At 46.1% G+C, this 19,356-nt stretch overlaps 1 protein-coding gene across 17 annotated transcripts in view; it reads right to left on the bottom strand.

Moving 5' to 3' along the window:
* The window catches only part of eya4 (EYA transcriptional coactivator and phosphatase 4), a 535,797-nt gene that overhangs the window by 121,147 nt on the left and 395,294 nt on the right, over window positions 1–19,356 (bottom strand). For 9 of the 17 annotated variants that reach the window (XM_070885523.1, XM_070885521.1, XM_070885538.1 and 6 more), the window contains one exon: window positions 12,072–12,164. The exons of 4 other annotated variants lie outside the window; for them this stretch is intronic. In XM_070885523.1, the coding sequence (XP_070741624.1) occupies window positions 12,072–12,164 (93 nt within the window). The remainder of the gene's footprint in view (window positions 1–12,071; window positions 12,165–19,356) is intronic. 4 more of the 17 variants (XM_070885537.1, XM_070885527.1, XM_070885528.1 and 1 more) reach the window with 1 other exon arrangement.

Genomic DNA, 19,356 nt, shown 5'->3' with positions numbered 1-19,356 from the left:
GGTGTGGTCTTCTTTGAATACGCAGATCAGGCTCCGATGTCATCATGAAGCCTGAGTAGGGAAGCAGTGGTGGCTTCGCTGCCAGGCAACACCTGGCAAGAAAAGGCCAGAAGATATAAGAACATTTTTAGTTTCCTTCTGGGGTAAGAAGCAGGTATGCTCCTTTGGGCACAACAAGGGAATCTTGGGCCGCCCCTTCCCTGGGCTTCCTCCCCTCTTCCCAAATGGGATTCTATTCGTGGAGTACTCACCTGATTCCGGGGGCTGTACCCCTGGAGAGAGCCTCCTGCCGCCCGATCTTAACAGCTGGACAGCCGCTTCTCACCGGCTTCTCGGCCGTTTTGGTTCGGAAATTGGCAAGCGGCATGCTAATGAGGAATCATTGCGTGAACTAATACAGAAAAATACAGTAGCCTAGTGTTTATGCAACTCCGAGGTCATGAGTTCAAATCCAACCATGACAAGTTATGAAACTGGATTCTTAAATCTGTGTTGGCATCAGAAAAAGGACCATGAAAGCTGTTGGATTGCTGTAAACACCCAACTGGTTGACTAACGTCCTTCTGGGAAGCGAAACTGCTACCTCGTCTGGCCTGCATCAGTCCCATACTACGCTGTCGGCTCTAAATAGCCTTAGGGCAAGTAGGGCTGGGAAATTAATACTGCTTTTTCGTGTTACTCACATCCCAAGAACAAATTAAAAATAATCAGGATAAAGCACAGAGTGTAGGGATGGACTGGGGAATGGTTGAGCCCTGGGTTGAGGATGAAAGAATGCTATCTCTGGTGGTGAAATTCGTGTAAATGTAGTTCTACTGCATGCAAGTCCACAGAGGCAAATGATCCATAATTCAAGACTAATTGACATTAACCTGGCATCCTCAGTGAGAGAAGCCACAAGAATGAGCGTCATGGGTAATGGAAATTCCATGGTGATGCAGTAAGAAGTGCTTTTCTGAGCATGGTGTTAAAGTGCAACACTGAAAGTAGCATAGAGACACCAATGCAATTCTAAAAAATAAGCACCTGGAATGTCTGTAGGGGATCTCTGGTGGGAGAGCAAGGGACCCCACCGCCCCCTCCCCACACCACTCTATTTTTACCCACTTACGCTGTTTTTAGAGGGTTCTACCGATCTCCTGCTTACATCATGGTGGGAGACCAGGAGAACCCTGTGTTAAATTCAGAACATTCAATTTATACATTTTTGCTTTGAAGAAAAAAAAAGCATTTGCTTAATAAGTCAAAGTTTTGTTGAATATTTTACATTTTAAATTGCTGATTAAATTCAATGGGGAAGAAATTCAACACACAAGAACCCTTTTGTCAGGCACAGAATCGGTGTCAGACCTCCGATTTTGTGTCGCGATCTGGCGCACCTGAATTAAGATGGAATTGCGATGGATGCCAAATTGACTTAGGCGACTTTTTGTCGTCCAGGGTGCCTGCCTGAAACAGGCGATAATCACCTTAAAAGTGCAAATTGGACTCCGAATGCGAAATTCAGGTACAAATAGGCAAAGATTGCGCTGTGCATACCCCATATAGTTGCAGCAGGCATTGAGCAGTCTGCCCAGCAACCCTTAAAGGCGACCGCTCAAAATAAAAGGCACGGGAAATTTTTTGGTTTTATTTTTCTGGAGAGCTCCTCCTTTGCCCACTAAAAAAACTCCAGAGTGCTACTGGCACATTCGAGGTTCCTGCCAGGATCACCAGCCCCTTGACCTGACCTGCCGGCATCGGAGCCGGCTGATTTACAGCCCTCTCACCGGAACAATCTGTTTGACGCCCGCAGCACACCGACGGCATATAAATTCAGGCCTCAGGCTGGCGCAGACAGGAGGTTTCACTCTGCCAAATCTGCGCCTGCTTTGGGTGTAAGTCAAATTTCTCAGCCAGTACATCAGTCCACTCTAAAGCTACCCGGTGGAGGAAGGCAAAAATAGAGAGCTGCTCAGCTGCAGCATATAAATCAGAACACTTGACAGAGGATTGTGTTTATGAGCGCATTCTTGACATTTTACTGTTTGACAAACATAGTCATTCTTTTCTTCAACAGGAACCAAAATTTTCCCAAAGACAAAATTAAAAGTTGTGCCACTAATTTAAACCTCTCCATTCACATTGCTTGAGAATGTTAGTTAAATAGGATTACTTTCAAATTTCAGATCTTATGAAATGTCTACGGGCGCAGCAGCACCGAATAAGCTGCAATAACTAACATTATTTTTACCATCTCACATGAGCATAACCCAACCATGTCCATTAACTCCTGACCCAGTGTACAAAACTATTACAATGTGTTACAGTCCCCCACAGTTTTTTTCTCTTTTATCCCTTCCACTCCTAGGGGCCAACTTTCGCCCTGAGTTGCTCCTGTTTTTTTGGAGCAACTGGTTTAGAATGGAGTATCTTAGAAATTGCAATTCTCAGCATTTAGTTTGCTCCAGTTCTAGTCAGTTAGAACAGTTTCAGTTTGGAACAGTTTTTTTTTTAAAGGGGGCGTGTCCGGCCACTTACGCCCGTTTTGAAAGTTTAGGCAGTGAAAACTTACTCCAAACTAACTTAGAATGGAGTAAGTGTAGATTTTTGTACGCTCAGAAAAACCTTGTCTACACTTAGAAAATCAGGCGTAGGTTACAAATCAGGCGTAGGAAATTGGGTGGGGAGGGGGTGGGGGGGGGGTGTTTAAAGGGAAGTTTACAAACATTAAACACTTCAGTTTTACAAAAAGAGCCATCATTAATAATAAATGATAAATACATCAATAAATCAACCAATAAATCAATAAATAAAACATTTTCTACTCACTGACTGCAACACCGGGAGTCCTCCAACAGCGTGCTGGGACGCCCCCCCCCCCGCTCGCGTCTCTGTCAGTATCTCTATCTCTCTGTCTGTCTGTGTGTGTCTCTCTCACTCTCTGTCTGTCAGTGTATGTGTTTCTGACAGCGAGGGGTGGAGGGGGGTGGAGAGGGGGGTGTGAGGAGGTGGAGAGGGGGGGTGTGAGTGGGGGGTGGGGGGAGGGGGAGGGGGGGAGAGGGGGAGGGGGGAGAGAGGGGGAGGGGGAGAGGGAGAGGGGGGAGGAGGGGGAGAGGGGGGAGGAGGAGGGGGTGAGTAGGGAGGGAGGGGAGAGAGAGAGAGAGAGAGAGAGAGAGAGAGAGAGAGAGAGAGAGAAAGGAGAGAGAGGCTGAACGGGCCGGACCCAAGACTTCGAGCTTAGACTTACCGGATTGACAGGTAGGTGGCGTCGGGTCCGGGGGGGGTCGTGAGCGTGGGTCGGGGGGAGCGCGGGTCGGTCGGTCTGTCGGGTGGGGGTGGGGGTGGCGTCGGTCGGTCGGGGGGGGAGGAGAGGTCGGGAGCGGAGGTGGGTCGGGCGGGGGGGGGAGAGGTCGGGAGCGGAGGTCGGTCAGTCGGGGGGGGGTGTCGGGAGCGGAGGTCGGTTGGGGGCGGGGGGATGCTTGGGAGCGGAGGTCGGTCGTGGGGGGGGTGGGGATGGTCGGGAGCGGAAGTCGGTCGGTCGGGGGCGGAGGTCGGGAGCGGAGGTCGGTCGGGGGTGGGGGGGGGGGGGGGAGAGGTCGGGAGTGGAGGTCGATCGGGGCGGGGGGGGGGGGGAGGTCGGGAGCGGAGGTCGGTTGGGGCCGGGGGGGGGGGGAGATCGGGAGTGGAGGTTGGTCAGGGGCGGGGGGGAGGTCGGGCGGGAGGTCGGAAGCGGGGGTCGGGAGCGGAGGTCGGGAGAGGAGGTCGGGAAGCGGAGGTCGGGTCGGGGGGGTGGGGGGTGGGAGCGGGAGTCAAGTCGGGTCGGGTCCTGGTTGGGAGGAAGCAGGAGCTTGGCGTTGGAAGCAGCCTTATTCATGCAGCCCCAGTGAGGCCATTCGGCCAGGGCTAGGGGCTGCGTGCTTCGGGCCCCTCCCACACAGTTTTGGGCGCCTGGAGCTACTGCACATGCGCGCCCACTGTAGCGTGCCTGTGCAGAGGTCCCGGCACTGTTTTCAGCGCAGGGACCTGGCTCCGCCCCCCACAGCTTGTGCTGCGCCGCGCCCGGCTCCAGAGGGCCTGCAGGGAGCCGGAGAATAGGTAAATTTTTTTTAGGCGCACTTTGTGGCACGAAAAACGGGCGTCCGGGTCGGTGCTGCAGTGTTATAGGAGCGGCCCGAAACTTGGGCCCCTAGACATTGATGCATCGGTGTCGGTTGCCCTCTGATATATTGTCTCAGTGGTCATAGCAAGCCTAAACAGTGAGATTCTATGGAGGGCAACACAGAAGAGCCCTATCTTGCCCTCACCCAATATCCACATGTGTACTTTACAGCAGAAGTCAGGGATAGTGATCAAGAACACAAACCCTGGGCTATATTTTCCCAGGTCCCACCTGCACAGTGCAGGAGGATCCGGGAGATGGCGACAAACCTGGAAGTTCAGGTTTCCCCACATGCAGTAACTCCACAGCGTGCATGTCATGGAAAGGATGTATTCCCCACCCCGGAGATCGGCCTGCTTAACAGGCTGGCTTCCAGTCGTTGGGGAGCATAGACCAGGAGGCCACAGGACCAGGTAGGTGCTGTGCCCCAGAATGGTAGGTGGGGGTTCCAAGGTCTTGGACATGGGGTGGGGGGGGGGAGCTCCCATCTCCCAGGGAGTCCGATCCCCCGGGGTTGAGTCGCGACCCCCGGGTGTTCCGATCCCTGACCCCAGGGCTGAGTCATGAGCCCCAGGGGTTGTTCCAGGCCCGGGGGAAGGGGCAGTGTCCGAACCCCAACCCAGGACAGGGGGCTGATGGGGGAGTTTGTGAGGCTGTGAGCAAGCATTCCTGCTCCTCCCGGTCCACAAGGATTGCTCCCTGAGGCTGAGGTCGTCTCGTTGCAAAGCAGGTTAAAGTAAAGTAGAGGCTTCGGCTTCATTATAATATTTAAATGGGTTGACAGCTTGTTCCCCCATCCTGCCTGAGTGAAGGGTGAAAGTGGGCAGATTGTAGGCGGGTTCCATCCACGCCTCCAACCCATCGTCCTTACCTATGAAAATTCTGACCTCTGAATTTCCACTCCATCGCACAGGAACATTGAGACCAGCGGCAACATCTTTATACAAGATGGATTGTCCCACCTGAGATCTGGCATAGATCAGCAACTGAATCTGGAACCCTCTAGTGAGTATGGCTTAGTGCTATACTAGGCAGTGTTTTATCCACTATACCTATTAGGCCATTCAGCATGTTGCGTTAACACGTCTTTCATTAACAAACTTGATATGGATTCTATCTTAATGCCCAGAATTCCATTAAAAATTCAATGCTCAAGCTGAACCAAACACGTCTCTGCTAGGCATTTTCACTCTTAAGAACAGGAAGTAAGAAAATAGAAATAAGCATTCAGCTCATTAAACCTACTTCTTTCAAAGACCTTGCATAATCTACCCTTACCAGGAATTCTATCCCAGTGATATAATCTCCACAAATATACTCAGGTCCCTGAAGGTAATGATGCAAAAATCCTGATGACCTATCCATTAATATATTTCTAGCATTCCACCCTCAACTGTCATCCTTCACAGAAACAATCGCTTGGCCCTGGCTTCAGCAGCCACAGTAACAATAACACGCCATTGACTTTGAGTATTTCAGTTCACGTCTATCCCGAAACTTCAAAGATTCCAACACTAAACTAAACCATCATTGATACAAAACAATCATGTAACACTGTGCTACAAAAGGTTCTTCTCGTCTTCAATGATTTTCATGAACTCCAAAATTAATTGTAACTTCGTTGCTCATGAGTTACAAAAGCGTAAAGTTTCTTAACAGATGACCTAACCAACTAAATAATATGCCTACATTGTTAATCTGGAATGTTCCGGAATCCAGACTCTGGGCCGATTGGTGGCAGGGTCGTCAGGAATCCGTAAAATGTTCCGGAATCCGGACCCGCCGACCTCGTGGCCCCGCCGCTGACCGACCTCGGGCCTCGCCTCGCCGCCGCCGCCCTTACCCCGCCGCCGCTCGCCTCGCCCCGCTCACTGCCGCTACTACCTCAGGACCTCCTCACCTGCCCGCCCCAACACCTCCTCTGTGACGGGGCCCCCCGGCCCGAATACTTCCTTCCCGGCGCGGCACCACCCGAACAGTTCCTCCATGGTCGGACCCGCCTGAACAGCTCCTCCATGACCGGACCCCGCCCGTACAGCTCCTTAGCGGCGGGGCCCTACACAAACACCTCCACCTCGGTGAGGCCTTGCTCCTCCACGGTGGGGCCCCACCCAAACAGCTCCTCCATGGCAGGGCCCGCCCGAACAGTTCCTCCATGGTGGGGCCCACGGGAACACCTCCTCCATGGCGGGGCCTGCCTGAACAACTCCTCCACAGCAGAGCCCGCCCGAACAGCTCCTCCATGGCGGGGCCCACCATAACAGCTCCTCTAAGGCGAGGCCCCGCCCGAACAGCTCCTCGGCTGGGACCCCCCTCCTCCCTGCCCTGGGCTCGGGTATTTCTGGATTTGTGACGTTAGAAAAACGATCCAAAGTTCGGAAAAACACAGAATCCGGAATGGCCTCGGTCCTGAGGGTTGCAGATTCTGGACGTTGCACCTGTATATTAATTATCTTTTAAGACACTAATTGATGAGATTTAGTAGCCGCTTTTTGTTTCTGTGCTGTAGATTCTATGTAATATGTTTTTGTGACTGGAAGGCTGTTTCCAGTGGGATTTCGCAGGGCTCAGTACTAGGTCCCCTGCTTTTTGTGCGATATAGCAATGATTTAGACATATAGAAACATAGAAAATAGGTGCAGGAGTAGGCCATTTGGCCCTTCAAGTCTGCACCACCATTCAATAGATCATGGCTGAACATTCAGCTCAGTACCCGCTTCCTGCTTTCTCTCCATACCCCTTGATCCCTTTAGCCATAAGGGTCATATCCAACTCCCTCTTGAATATATCCAATGAACTGGCATCAACAACTCTCTGCGGTAGAGAATTCCACAGGTTAACAAATCTCCGAGTGAAGAGGTTTCTCCTCATCTCGGTCCTAAATGGCTTACCCCTTATCCTTAGACTGTGATCCCTGCTTCTGGACTTTCCCAACATCGGGAATATTCTTCCTGCATCTAATCTATCCAGTCCTGTCAGAATTTTATATGTTTCTATGAGATTCCCTCTCATCCTTCTAAAGTCCAGTGAATACAGGCCCAGTCGATCCAGTCTCTCCTCATATGTCAGTCCTGCCATCCCGGGAATCAGTCTGGTGAACCTTCGCTGCACTCCCTCAATAGCAAAAACGTCCTTCCTCAGATTAGGAGACCAAAACTGAACAAAATATTCCAGGTGAGGCCTCACCAAGGCCCTGTACAACTGTAGTAAGACCTCCCTGCTCCTATACTCAAATCCCCTAGCTATGAAGACCAACGTGCCATTTGCCTTCTTCACTGCCTGCTGCACCTGCATGCCAACCTTCAATGACTGATGTACCATAACACCCAGGTCTCGTTGCACCTCCTCTTTTCCTAATCTGCTGCCATTCAGCTAATATTCTGCCTTCATGTTTTTGCCACCAAAGTGGATAACCTCACATTTATCCATAATATACTGCATCTGCCATGCATTTGCCCACTCACCTAATCTGTCCAAGTCACCCTGCAGCCTCTTAACATCCTCCTCACAGCTCACATCGCCACCCAGCTGAGTGTCATCTGCAAACTTAGAAATATTACACTCCATTCCTTCATCTAAATCATTGATGTATATTGTAAAGAGCTGGGGTCCCAACACTGAGCCCTGCGGCATCCCACTAGTCACTGCCTGCCATTCTGAAACGGACCAGTTTATCCCGACTCTCTGCTTCCTGTCTACCAACCAGTTCTCTATCCACGGCAATAAATTACCCCCAATACCATGTGCTTTAATTTTGCACACCAATCTCTTGTATGGGACCTTGTTAAAAGCCTTTTGAAAGTCCAAATACACCACATCCACTGGTTCTCCCTTATACACTCTACTAGTTACATCCTCAAAAAATTCTAGAAGATTTGTCAAGCATGATTTCCTTTTCATAAATCCATGCAAACTTGGACCAATCTTGTCACTGCTTTCCAAATGCGCTGCTATTTCATCTTTAATTATTGATTCCAACATTTTCCCCACTACTAATGTCAGGCTAACCGATCTATAATTCCCCGTTTTCTCTCTCCCTCCTTTTTTAAAAAGTGGTGTACATCAGCTGCCCTCCAGTCCATAGGAACTGATCCAGGGTTGATAGACAGTTGGAAAATGATCACCAATGCATCCACTATTTCTAGGGCCACTTCCATAAGTACTCTGGGAAGCAGACTAACAGGCCCTGGGATTTATCGGCCTTCAATTCCATCAATTTCCCTAACACAATTTCCTGACTAATAAGGATTTCCTTCAGTTCCTCCTTTTCGCTAGACCCTGGGTCCCCTAATATTTCAGGAAGGTAATTTGTGTCTTCCTTCGTGAAGACAGAACCAAAGTATTTGTTCAATTGGTCTGCCATTTTTTTGTTCCCCATTATAAATTCATCTGATTTTGACTGCAAGGGACCTATGTTTGTTTTCACTAATCTTTTTCTCTTCACATATCTATAGAAGCTTTTGCAGTCAGTTTTTCTGTTCCCAGCAAGCTTCCTCTCATACTCTATTTTCCCCCTCCTAATTAAACCCTTTGCCCTCCTCTGCTGAATTCTAAATTTCTCCCAGTCCTCAGGTTTGCTGCTTTTTCTGGGCCAATTTATATGCCTCTTCCTTGGATTTAACACTATCCCTAATTTCCCTTGTTAGCCATTGTTGAGCCACCTTCCCCGTTTTATTTTTACTCCAGACAGGGATGTACAATTGTTGAAGTTCATCCATGTCATCTTTAAATGTTTGCCATTGCCTATCCACCATCAATCCTTTAAGTTTCATTCGCCAGTCTATCCTAGCCAATTCACGTCTCATACCATCGAAGGACACTAGTTTCTGAATTAACTGTGTCACTCTCCATCTTAATAAAGAATTCTACCATATTATGGTCACTCTTCCCCAAGGGGCCTCGCACAACAAGATTGCTAATTAGTCCTTTCTCATTACACATCACCCAGTCTAGGATGGCTAGCCCTCTAGTTGGTTCCTTGACATATTGATCTAGAAAACCATCCATAATAAACTCCAGGAAATCCTCCTCCACCGCATTGCTACCAGTTTGGTTAGCCCAATCTAGATGTAGATTAAAGTCGGCCATGATAATTGCTGTACCTTTATTGCACGCATCCCTAATTTCTTGTTTGATGCTGTCCCCAACCTCACTACTACTGTTTGGTGCTCTGTACACAACTCCCACTCGCGTTTTCTGTCCTTTGGTATTCTGCAGCTCTACCCATACAGATTCCATATCATCCATGCTAATGTCCTTCCTTAATATTGCATTAATTTCCTCTTTAACCAGTAATGCTACCTTTCTGTCTATCCTTCCTGAATGTTGAATACCCCTGGATGTTGAGTTCCAAGCCTTGGTCACCTTGGAGCCATGTCTCCGTAATCCCAATTATATCAGATTTGTTAATAGCTGCCTGCGCAGTTAATTCGTCTACCTTATTATGAATACTTCTCGCATTGAGGCACAGAGCCTTCAGGCTTGTCTTTTTAACACACTTTGTCTTTTTTGAATTTTGCTGTAATGTGGCCCTTTTTGATTTTTGCCTTGGGTTTCTCTGCCCTCCACTTTTACTTTTCCTCTTTCTATCTTTTGCTTCTGCCCCTATATTACTTCCCTCTGTCTCCTTGCATAGGTTCCCATCCCCCTGCCATATTAGTTTAACTGCTCCCCAACAGCACTAGCAAACACTCCTCCTAGGACATTGGTTCCGGACCTGCCCAGGTGCAAACCGTCCGGTTTGTACTGGTCCCACCTCCCCCAGAACCGGTTCCAATGTCCCAGAATCTGAATCCCTCCCTCCTGCACCACTCCTCAAGCCATGGATTCATCTGAACTATCCTGCAATTCCTACTCTGACTAGCACATGGCACTGGTAGCAATCCTGCGATTACTACCTTTGAGGTCCTGCTTTTTAATTTAACTCCTAGCTCCCTAAATTCAGCTTGTAGGACCTCATCCCATTTTTTACCTATATCGTTGGTACCTATATGCACCACGACACCAGGATGTTCATCCTCCCCCTCCAAAATGTCCTGCAGCCGCTCTGAGACATCCTTGACCCTTGCAACATACCATCCTGGAGTCTCGATTGCGGCTGCAGAAATGCCTATCTATTCCCCTTACAATAGAATCCCCAGCACTATAGCTCTCCCACTCTTTTTCCTGCCCTCCTGTGCAGCAGAGACACCCATGTGCCATGAACTTGGCTGCTGCTGCGCTCCCTTCATGAGTCATCCCCCCTAACAGCACCCAAAACAGTGTATCTGTTTTGGAGAGGGATGACCGCAGGGGACCCCTGCATTATCTTCCTTCCGCTGCTCTGCCTGATGGTCACCCATTCCCTATCTGCCTGAGTAACCTTTACTTGAATGTAGGAGGTATGATTGAGAAGTTTGCAGATGATACAAAAATTGTCAGTGTGATTGATCATGAAGAATATAGCTCTGGACTGCAGGAAGATATCAATGAACTGGTCAGGTGTGCGGAACAGTGACAAATGGAATTCAATCCAGAGAAGTGTGAGGTGATGCATTTGGAGAGGGCTAACAAGGCAAGGGAATACACAATAAATGGTAGGACACTGAGAAGTGTCGAGGAACAGAGGGACCCTGGAGTGCATGTCCGCAGATCCCTGAAGATAGCAGAACAGGTAGATAAGGTGGTTAAGAAGACATACGGGATACTTGCTTTTATTAGCCAAGGCATAGAATATAAGAGGAGGGAGGTTATGCTTCAACTGTATAAAACACTAGTTAGGCCACAGCTAGAGTACTGCATGCAGTTCTGGTCAATGCATTACAGGAAAGATGTGATTGCACTAGAGAGGGTACAGAGGAGATTTATGAGGATGTTGCCTGGATTGGAGAATTTTAGCTATGAGGAAAGATTGGATAGGTTGGAGTTGTTTTCTTTGGAACAGAGGAGGTTGAGGGGAAACCTAATGAGGTGTATACAATTATGAGGGGCCTAGAGTGGATAGGAAGGACCTATTTCCCTTAGCAGAGGGGTCAATAACTAGCGGGCATAGATTTAATGCAATTGGTAGGAGGGGAGTTGAAGAGAATTATTTTCACCCAGAGGTTGGTGAGGGGTCTGGAATTCATTGCTGAAAGGATGGTAGATGTAGAAACCCTCGTAGCATTTAAAAAGTACTTAGAAATGCACTCGAAGTGATGTAACCTACAAAGCTACGGACCAAGAGCTGGAAAGTGGGATTAGGCTGAATAGCTTGGCTAGCATGGACACGATGGGCCGAATGGCCCCCTTCTGTGCTGTAAATTTCTATAGTTAATATGTGCCTTCATCTATTGATTTAGCTTGGCCACTCCAGTCTTCACTAACATTTCTGCAAAAGCTCTGATGTGCTATTGCATAGGGAACATAGAGCTGCCTTCATGGTATCTTTAGCATAGCAAAAGAAGATGACTGTATGACATTATTATCTTTGCCTGAACAAATTGCCTATTACGACATTCTCAGTTTACGAATAAATCTTGTAACAGGCTGGCATTAGAGCATTTGCTTAATTTAATATTTATTTGGTGAAATACATTCTTATATAACATTTAAAGGGTGTTCAAGTTTCTGAAAAAGTTGGAAACACAAGACAGATAATTGTTCTGTATTGTTTTAATATCTTTGTAATCTGCATGTTCTGATGTACCTTGAAACAAAGCATTTATGCTCTTGCTCTCCTTTTCCAAAGGAAAAACACAGCTATTTAACCACAAATCTGTTCCTTAGATATTAATGCACTAGTCATTATCTTGCCAGAGAAAGTACATTTCACTCTCTAATATCATTAACACTGGTACAATGCAGCACTACATGTTAATCTAACAGTCTGAGTTCCAGTTTTGTCACCAGTCAATGAGATCGGGACAATGATGCCTGCTCTGTGAGTTGAACTATGTGGCCAGTGCCTTACCTGACCCAGTGTAACTGTCAAGTGATCCATCTCCTGTTGTTGTGGCAGTGTCACTGCTGCTCATTGGCTCTGTTTTGACTGCAAGAAGAGACACTACATAGAAGAATAAGTATAAAAAATGATGTAACCCCTAGTTTTTCAATCTGATTTATACAATGTGTTTGGGCAGTCCCAGCTTTGGTTTACAGCCATACGGTTTATGGTTAGCATGTACCAATGCTGAAACATGAAGCCCGAAGATCAGCACGAAAAAAAAATGCTGCAGTCACTAAAAAGTGCCGATGACCCTTTGTTTCTTGGTAGTTAAACAAAGTCCTGATATTTAGAAAAACGCTTTGTACTATGTATTGTACATGGAAATACTCTGTACTTTGATTCAAAATGATTCCCTGATAATATTGCAGTGATTATATCACAGAGGAGGTTAATACCTTTGTGTGAGTATCCGGGGCTTGAGATGCTAAAACTCTCTTGACAATGGTAAGAAAGAGGTGTTGTAATTTTTAAACTTAAAAATAAAATGTAAACAATATAGGTTATACAAAATAAAATATACCAGGGAAAAATCTCAAGACTGTAATCTAATCTTGGATCTTAGATGACATTGATAAACCACTTAAGCTCTGCTCTTGCAATATAGGATATCATATGAACCCTTCGATCAGACTTTAACCTTGTAACTCACTCCCAGGTATCTATTATTGTATATGTATAAATAGAATACACAACAGATAGCGATAGTTCCACTAAAAATAAATTACTTGTAACATTGGGCGAGTGAGGTCACTCAGTGGTTTACTTTTCGTAAATCGCTGCCCATCACATATCTGTTCTTCAAAGCTTTACTGCTTTGAACATTTTGCGGTTTGTGGAGTGTAGAAACTACCAGCTACTGTATTGTGATGACAACACTGTTTAGTTGAACAAATTAAATATGTATGGCATTCGAGACAACTGTAAACTGAACTAAAAAGTATTATTTCTCTATGCATAGCAAAGTTGACACACATTGAAAACTTGTAAACCAAACACTGTTAACTACATATGTCAAGAAAACACAACAAGGCAAGTATAATAAGTTAAAAGAGAAAAGAGTTGTGCAACACTCACATGCAATTTGTAACATTTAGCAAGGAGATAGGAACAAAACAACTGAGTGGTGTGTTGTTACATATTTAAGTTTCGTTCCTATTCTTCATTAAATGCATTTAAAAGCATAGTCTCAAGAGAATCAAAACTAAAGTACTGGGAACCTGGTTAAAAACTCAAGATCAAGAATATTGAGGAATCAACACTTTTTTGGCCAGTTACTCACTGTGTCGGAGACTATAGCTGTGAACCCATATCCTACCATTCTGCATTGTTGCTGCAACATGCTGTGCTTCCTACCCACTGAGAAAAGACCATTTAGTTCTCTAATGAACCAAACTGGACAAAGAGCAGGTGTTCAAAAACTAACCCACAACATTAAAATTAGGGTAATATTTTTATACAAACGATGTGAATAAAATACACAATCACATAGAATCAAATCTAGTTTATTCCAGAAGGGAGGCAGTTCTGATAACTCATGAGTAATAAGTTACTCACAAATCAACTGGATATTCAACTGCGGCCCATTGTGTGTGTACTGATGCGTTATTGCTGGTGGTGAAAATATTATTTACAAACTTGGAATGAGTGGTGGTTAAACTCATTAAAATTACAATGTATTTATTTTAATTAATCTGTGATCTTCTTCTCCAAAGATTTGGGGGAAGCAATATTTTTGTAGCTAACTTAACATTAAATTTACTCGTCTGTGTCTGATAAAACTATTTTCCACTGGTAACCCATGAGTGGTCATGGCTATATGTCTGCAAGGGCGGATTATGTTAATTGTTAGCAATTGGCACTCAGTTCCAACCTGCCTCTTAAAAACGACTGAAGTGTGCAATAATAACAAAAAAGCTCTCATGAGGAGAGCTCCATTAAAACTTTTATTTTTAAACAAAGCAGCAACTCCAGTTGTGTGAAATGATTGTAATGTAGATGAGGGAGGCAGGGATAGTGGATGCATTGGTTGTAATTTACCAAAATTCCCTGGATTCTGGGGAGGTCCCAGCAGATTGGAAAACTGCAAATGTAACGGCCCTATTTAAAAAAGGAGGCAGACAAAAAGCAGGAAACTATAGACCAATTCGGCTAACATCTGTGGTTGGGAAGATGTTGGAGTCTATTATTAAAGAAGCAGTAGCAGGACATTTGGAAAAGCACAACTCGGTCAGGCAGAGTCAGCATGGATTTATGAAGGGGAAGTCATGTTTGACAAATTTGCTAGAATTCTTTGAGGATGTAACAAACAGGGTGGATAAAGGGGAACCAGTGGATGTGGTGTATTTGGACTTCCAGAAGGCATTTGAAAAGGTGCCACATAAAAGGTTACTGTACAAGATAAAAGTTCACAGGGTTGGGGGTAATATATTACCAAAGATAGAGGATTGGCTAACGAACAGAAAACAGAAAGTAGGGATAACTGGTTCATTCTCGGGTTGGCAATCAGTAACAAGTGGGGGGCAATCAGTGCTGGGACCCCAACTATTTACAATTTATATTAACGACTTGGAGGAAGGGAGCGAGTGTAACGTAGCCAAGTTTGCTGACGATACAAAGATGGGAGGAAAAGCAATGTGTGAGGAGGACATAAAAAAATCTGCAAAGGGCATAGACAGGCTAAGTGAGTGGGCAAAAATTTGGCAGATGGAGTATAATGTTGAAAAGTATGAGGACATGCACTTTGGCAGAAAAAATAAAAAAGCAAATTATTATTTAAATGGAGAAAGATTGCAAAGTGCTGCCTGGGGGTAATTGTATATAAAACACAAAAGGTTAGTATGCAGGTACAGCAAGTGATCAGGAAGGCCAATGGAATCTTGGCCTTTATTGCAAAGGGGATGGAGTATAAAAGCAGGGAAGTCTTGCTACAGCTGTACAGGGTATTGGTGAGGCCACACCTCGAATACGTGTGCAGTTTTGGTTTCCATATTTACGAAAGGATATACTTGCTTTGGAGGCAGTTCAGAGAATGTTAATAAGGTTGATTCCGGAGATGAGAGGGTTGACTTATGAGGAATAGTTGAGTAGGTTGGGCCTCTACTCATTGGAATTCAGAAGAATGAGAGGTGATCATATCGAAACGTAGAAGATTATGAGGGGGCTTGACAAGGTGGATGCAGAGAAGATGTTTCCACTGATACGGGAGACTAGAACTAGGGGGCATAATCTTAGAATAAGGGGCCGCCCATTTAATACTGAGATGAGGAGAAATTTCTTCTCTCAGAGGTTTGTGGATCTGTGGAATTCGTTGCCTCAGAGAGCTGTGGAAGCTGGGACATTGAATAAATTTAAGACAGAAATAGACAGTTTCTTAAACGATAAGGGAATAAGGAGTTATGGAGAGCGGGCAGGGAAGTTGATCAGAGTCCATGATCGGATCAACCATGATCTTATTAAATGGAGGAGCAAGCTCGAGGGGCCGTATGGCCTACTCCTGCTCCTTTTTCTTATGCTCTTATGTTTCTTATTAAGAGATGGAATTTTTAAACCCAATGTTGATCTAACCCACTGACGAGAACGGGACAGGTTTGGGTTGATTGCCCAATTTACACCCTGCCTGATTTTGCTTTCCAATGTTCTTGCCAGGCATGTTAGGTTACAATCAGGGCTTAATTCTGCATTTCATGTGCAAAATTGCCTTGCACCATTCGTGACAAATTCAATTCAAACTCTTAGTGGTAGATTTTAATCTTCACCACTTGAATTAATCTGAGTGGGCCAATCACCTGCTATAGGAATCAATGGAATGAAAATCCAATGTGTTCTATAAAGGGAAGCAATTCGCTCAGTCAGATTACAGCTCAAAAATCTAAATGCATAAAATTGGTGAAATATACAAATTACTAAAAGTAGCGATACAGGTTAAGAAGGCCATAAAAAAGCAAAGCAAGCACTAGGGTTTATTTCTAGAGGGATAGAATTGAAATGTAGAGAAGTTATGCTAAATTTGTATTGAACCTTGATTAGACCACACTTGGAGTACTGCGTACAGTTCTGATTGCCATATTATAAAAAGGCTATAGAGGCACTGGAGAGGGTGCAAAAAAGATTTACAAGGGTGATACCAGAAATGTGAGGTTCTACCTATCAGGAAAGGATGAACAGGCTGGGTCTCTTTGCTCTTGAAAGGAGAAGGCTCTGGGCATCACACCATAGGAAGGATATATTGGTCTTGGAGGGAGTGCAGCGTGGGTTTACCGGAATGATACCCAGAATTCAAGGGTTAAGTTACGAGGAGAGATTACACAAATTAGGGTTGTATTCCCTAGAATTTAAAGTGTTAAGGGGTGATCTGATCAAAGCTTTCAGGATGTCAAAGGGAACAGATAGGGTAGATAGAGAGAAACTATTTCCGCTGGGGGGATTCTAGGACTAGGGGGCATAGTTTAAAAATTAGGGCCAGACCTTCCAGGAGTGAAATTAGGAAACACTTTCACACACAAAGGTAGAAGTTTGGAACTGTCTTTTGCAAACAGCAATTGATGTCAGGTCAATTTTAAATTTTAAATTGGAGATTGATAGCTTTTTGTTAACCAGGGTTATTAACGGATATGGGTCAAAGTCGGCTATATGGAGTTAGATCGCAGATCTCATTGAATGGTGGAACATGGCTGATCTGCAATCTAACTCCATATACCAAGTACTGCGCAGGCTAGCTATGCTTCGGTTCATGGGGATGTCTCCATCAGCTACGATTCGCTTGATGAAATGTGCTATCATTCATCATGGTCCTTCAAATCAGTCTGCTGTCTGCGCTGTGTGAGCCTACTCATGCCACCCACCCTGCTCCCTCCTCTGCTGCTAACCATTTGTCTGGGTTCTGGTATATTTTGCAGAACTTGAGGCCAACCCTGATGATGCAGAAGAAGATTCAGACGAGGACGAGCTTGAAGAGGAGAATATCTTCCAATCCCACCCTCCAGTCCAAGAGCATGGAAGTGAGGGGGAGGGGGAGGGGATGGCGATGGATGAAGCTCCCACTGTTTTACTGACTTTGGTGGAGATGCAGGTGCTGTCTATTGAGGTGCCAGCCCCTTCTGTGAGTAGTGGTTTGAGTGTTGGTAGGACATTCCATGGTTTCCTAACGTCCAAGGCTGCGGGTCCCAGCGGTGTGGTGCAGTGCAGCACACCCAGGGTCCCACCTTCCGAGGCTGCGGGTTCCAGTGGTGTGGTGCAGCGAGGTACACCCAGGGCCCCACCTTCTGAAGCTGTGGGTCCCAGTGGTGGGGTGCGAGCCACACCCGTGGGGAGGAGGGGAAGGAGAGCTCGACCGCGCTCTCCTGAGGTGCAGGATCTTACAGATGTGGTTCAGATGATGGCAATGAGTGGGGAGAGCATTGACCTTACGTGATCACTCCTGGACACCATCAGTGGGGTGGGTGATGAGGTAGCGGGACTGTTGGGACAAGTAACAGCAATCTCATGGAAAATGGGAACGATGTCAGTGAAAATGAGAGAGGGAATGTCAAAGGTAGGTGATGCGTTGTCAATGAACATCAGGGAGGGAATGTCAGAGATGGTGCAAACACTATCATTGAACATGAGGGAGGGAATGTCACAGGTAGTTGAGACAGTTTTGCTCAAAATGAGGGAGGGAATGTTGCAGGTCGTTGAGACAGTCAGGGCGCATGAGGGATGGCATGTTGGAGTTAGTTGCTGCAATAAGGGAAGACGCCCAGACTCCGCGCCCATTGACAGAATCAACTGCCACTCCCACTCCAATCCCCACAACAGCCTCTGAAGAGCCCCAAGCCGGGCCTTCCACATTGCCGCCTGGGCCCTTCACATTGCTGCCTGCCGCCCCCCCCCCCCCGCCCCTCAACAGGTGCGCACTAACCGAGATCTTCGAAAGAATAAGGTTGGTACCAACCCCAAAAACACTGCGCCATCGCCTGAGGGCAGGGGTAGTGGAGTCACCAAGAACAAATGTGGTAGGCGGTCTTAGAATAAGGTGGAGGAGAGATGGGTGCAGCCTTTCTTTGCTGCTGCTGTTGTTGTTTTTATTATTGTTATTGTTGTAACTGTTGTTCACAAATTAAAAGATTTTTGTAAGTTATGTAAATTTTAAAAGTTAGTAAGTGATCTTAAAGTTTTTAAGTGATTGTAAGGGATTGGGGGTAGTGTGCTGAGGGATTAGGGGTACTGTGCTGACGTGGATTGAGAACTGGTTGGCAGACAGGAAGCAAAGAGTAGGAGTAAATGGGTACTTTTCAGAATGGCAGGCAGTGACTAGTGGGGTACCGCAAGGTTCTGTGCTGGGGCCCCAGCTGTTTACATTGTACATTAATGATTTAGACGAGGGGATTAAATGTAGTATCTCCAAATTTGCGGATGACACTAAGTTGGGTGGCAGTGTGAGCTGCGAGGAGGATGCTATGATGCTGCAGAGTGACTTGGATAGGTTAGGCGAGTGGGCAAATGCATGGCAGATGAAGTATAATGTGGATAAATGTGAGGTTATCCACTTTGGTGGTAAAAACAGAGAGACAGACTATTATCTGAATGGTGACAGATTAGGAAAAGGGGAGGTGCAATGAGAGCTGGGTGTCATGGTACATCAGTCATTGAAGGTTGGCATGCAGGTACAGCAGGCGGTTAAGAAAGCAAATGGCATGTTGGCCTTCATAGCGAGGGGATTTGAGTACAGGGGCAGGGAGCTGTTACTACAGTTGTACAAGGCCTTGGTGAGGCCACACCTGGAGTATTGTGTACAGTTTTGGTCTCCTAACTTGAGGAAGGACATTCTTGCTATTGAGGGAGTGCAGCGAAGGTTCACCAGACTGATTCCCGGGATGGCGGGACTGACATATCAAGAAAGACTGGATCAACTGGGCTTGTATTCACTAGAGTTCAGAAGAATGAGAGGGAATCTCATAGAAACGTTTAAAATTCTGACAGGTTTAGACAGGTTAGATGCAGGAAGAATGCTCCCAATATTGGGGAAGTCCAGAACCAGGGGTCACAGTCTAAGGTAAGGGGTAAGCCATTTAGGACCGAGATGAGGAGAAACTTCTTCACCCAGAGAGTGGTGAAACTGTGGAATTCTCTACCACAGCAAGTTGTTGAGGCCAATTCACTAAATATATTCAAAAAGGAGTTAGATGAAGTCCTTACTACTAGGGGGATCAAGGGGTTTGGCGAGAAAGCAGGAATGGGGTACTGAAGTTGCATGTTCAGCCATGAACTCATT

Source organism: Pristiophorus japonicus, chromosome 7 (assembly GCF_044704955.1).
Source record: "Pristiophorus japonicus isolate sPriJap1 chromosome 7, sPriJap1.hap1, whole genome shotgun sequence".
Classification (NCBI taxonomy): domain Eukaryota; kingdom Metazoa; phylum Chordata; class Chondrichthyes; family Pristiophoridae; genus Pristiophorus; species Pristiophorus japonicus.
Note: the sequence above shows the minus strand (reverse complement) of the source record. Positions and strands in the feature narration are given on the sequence as shown.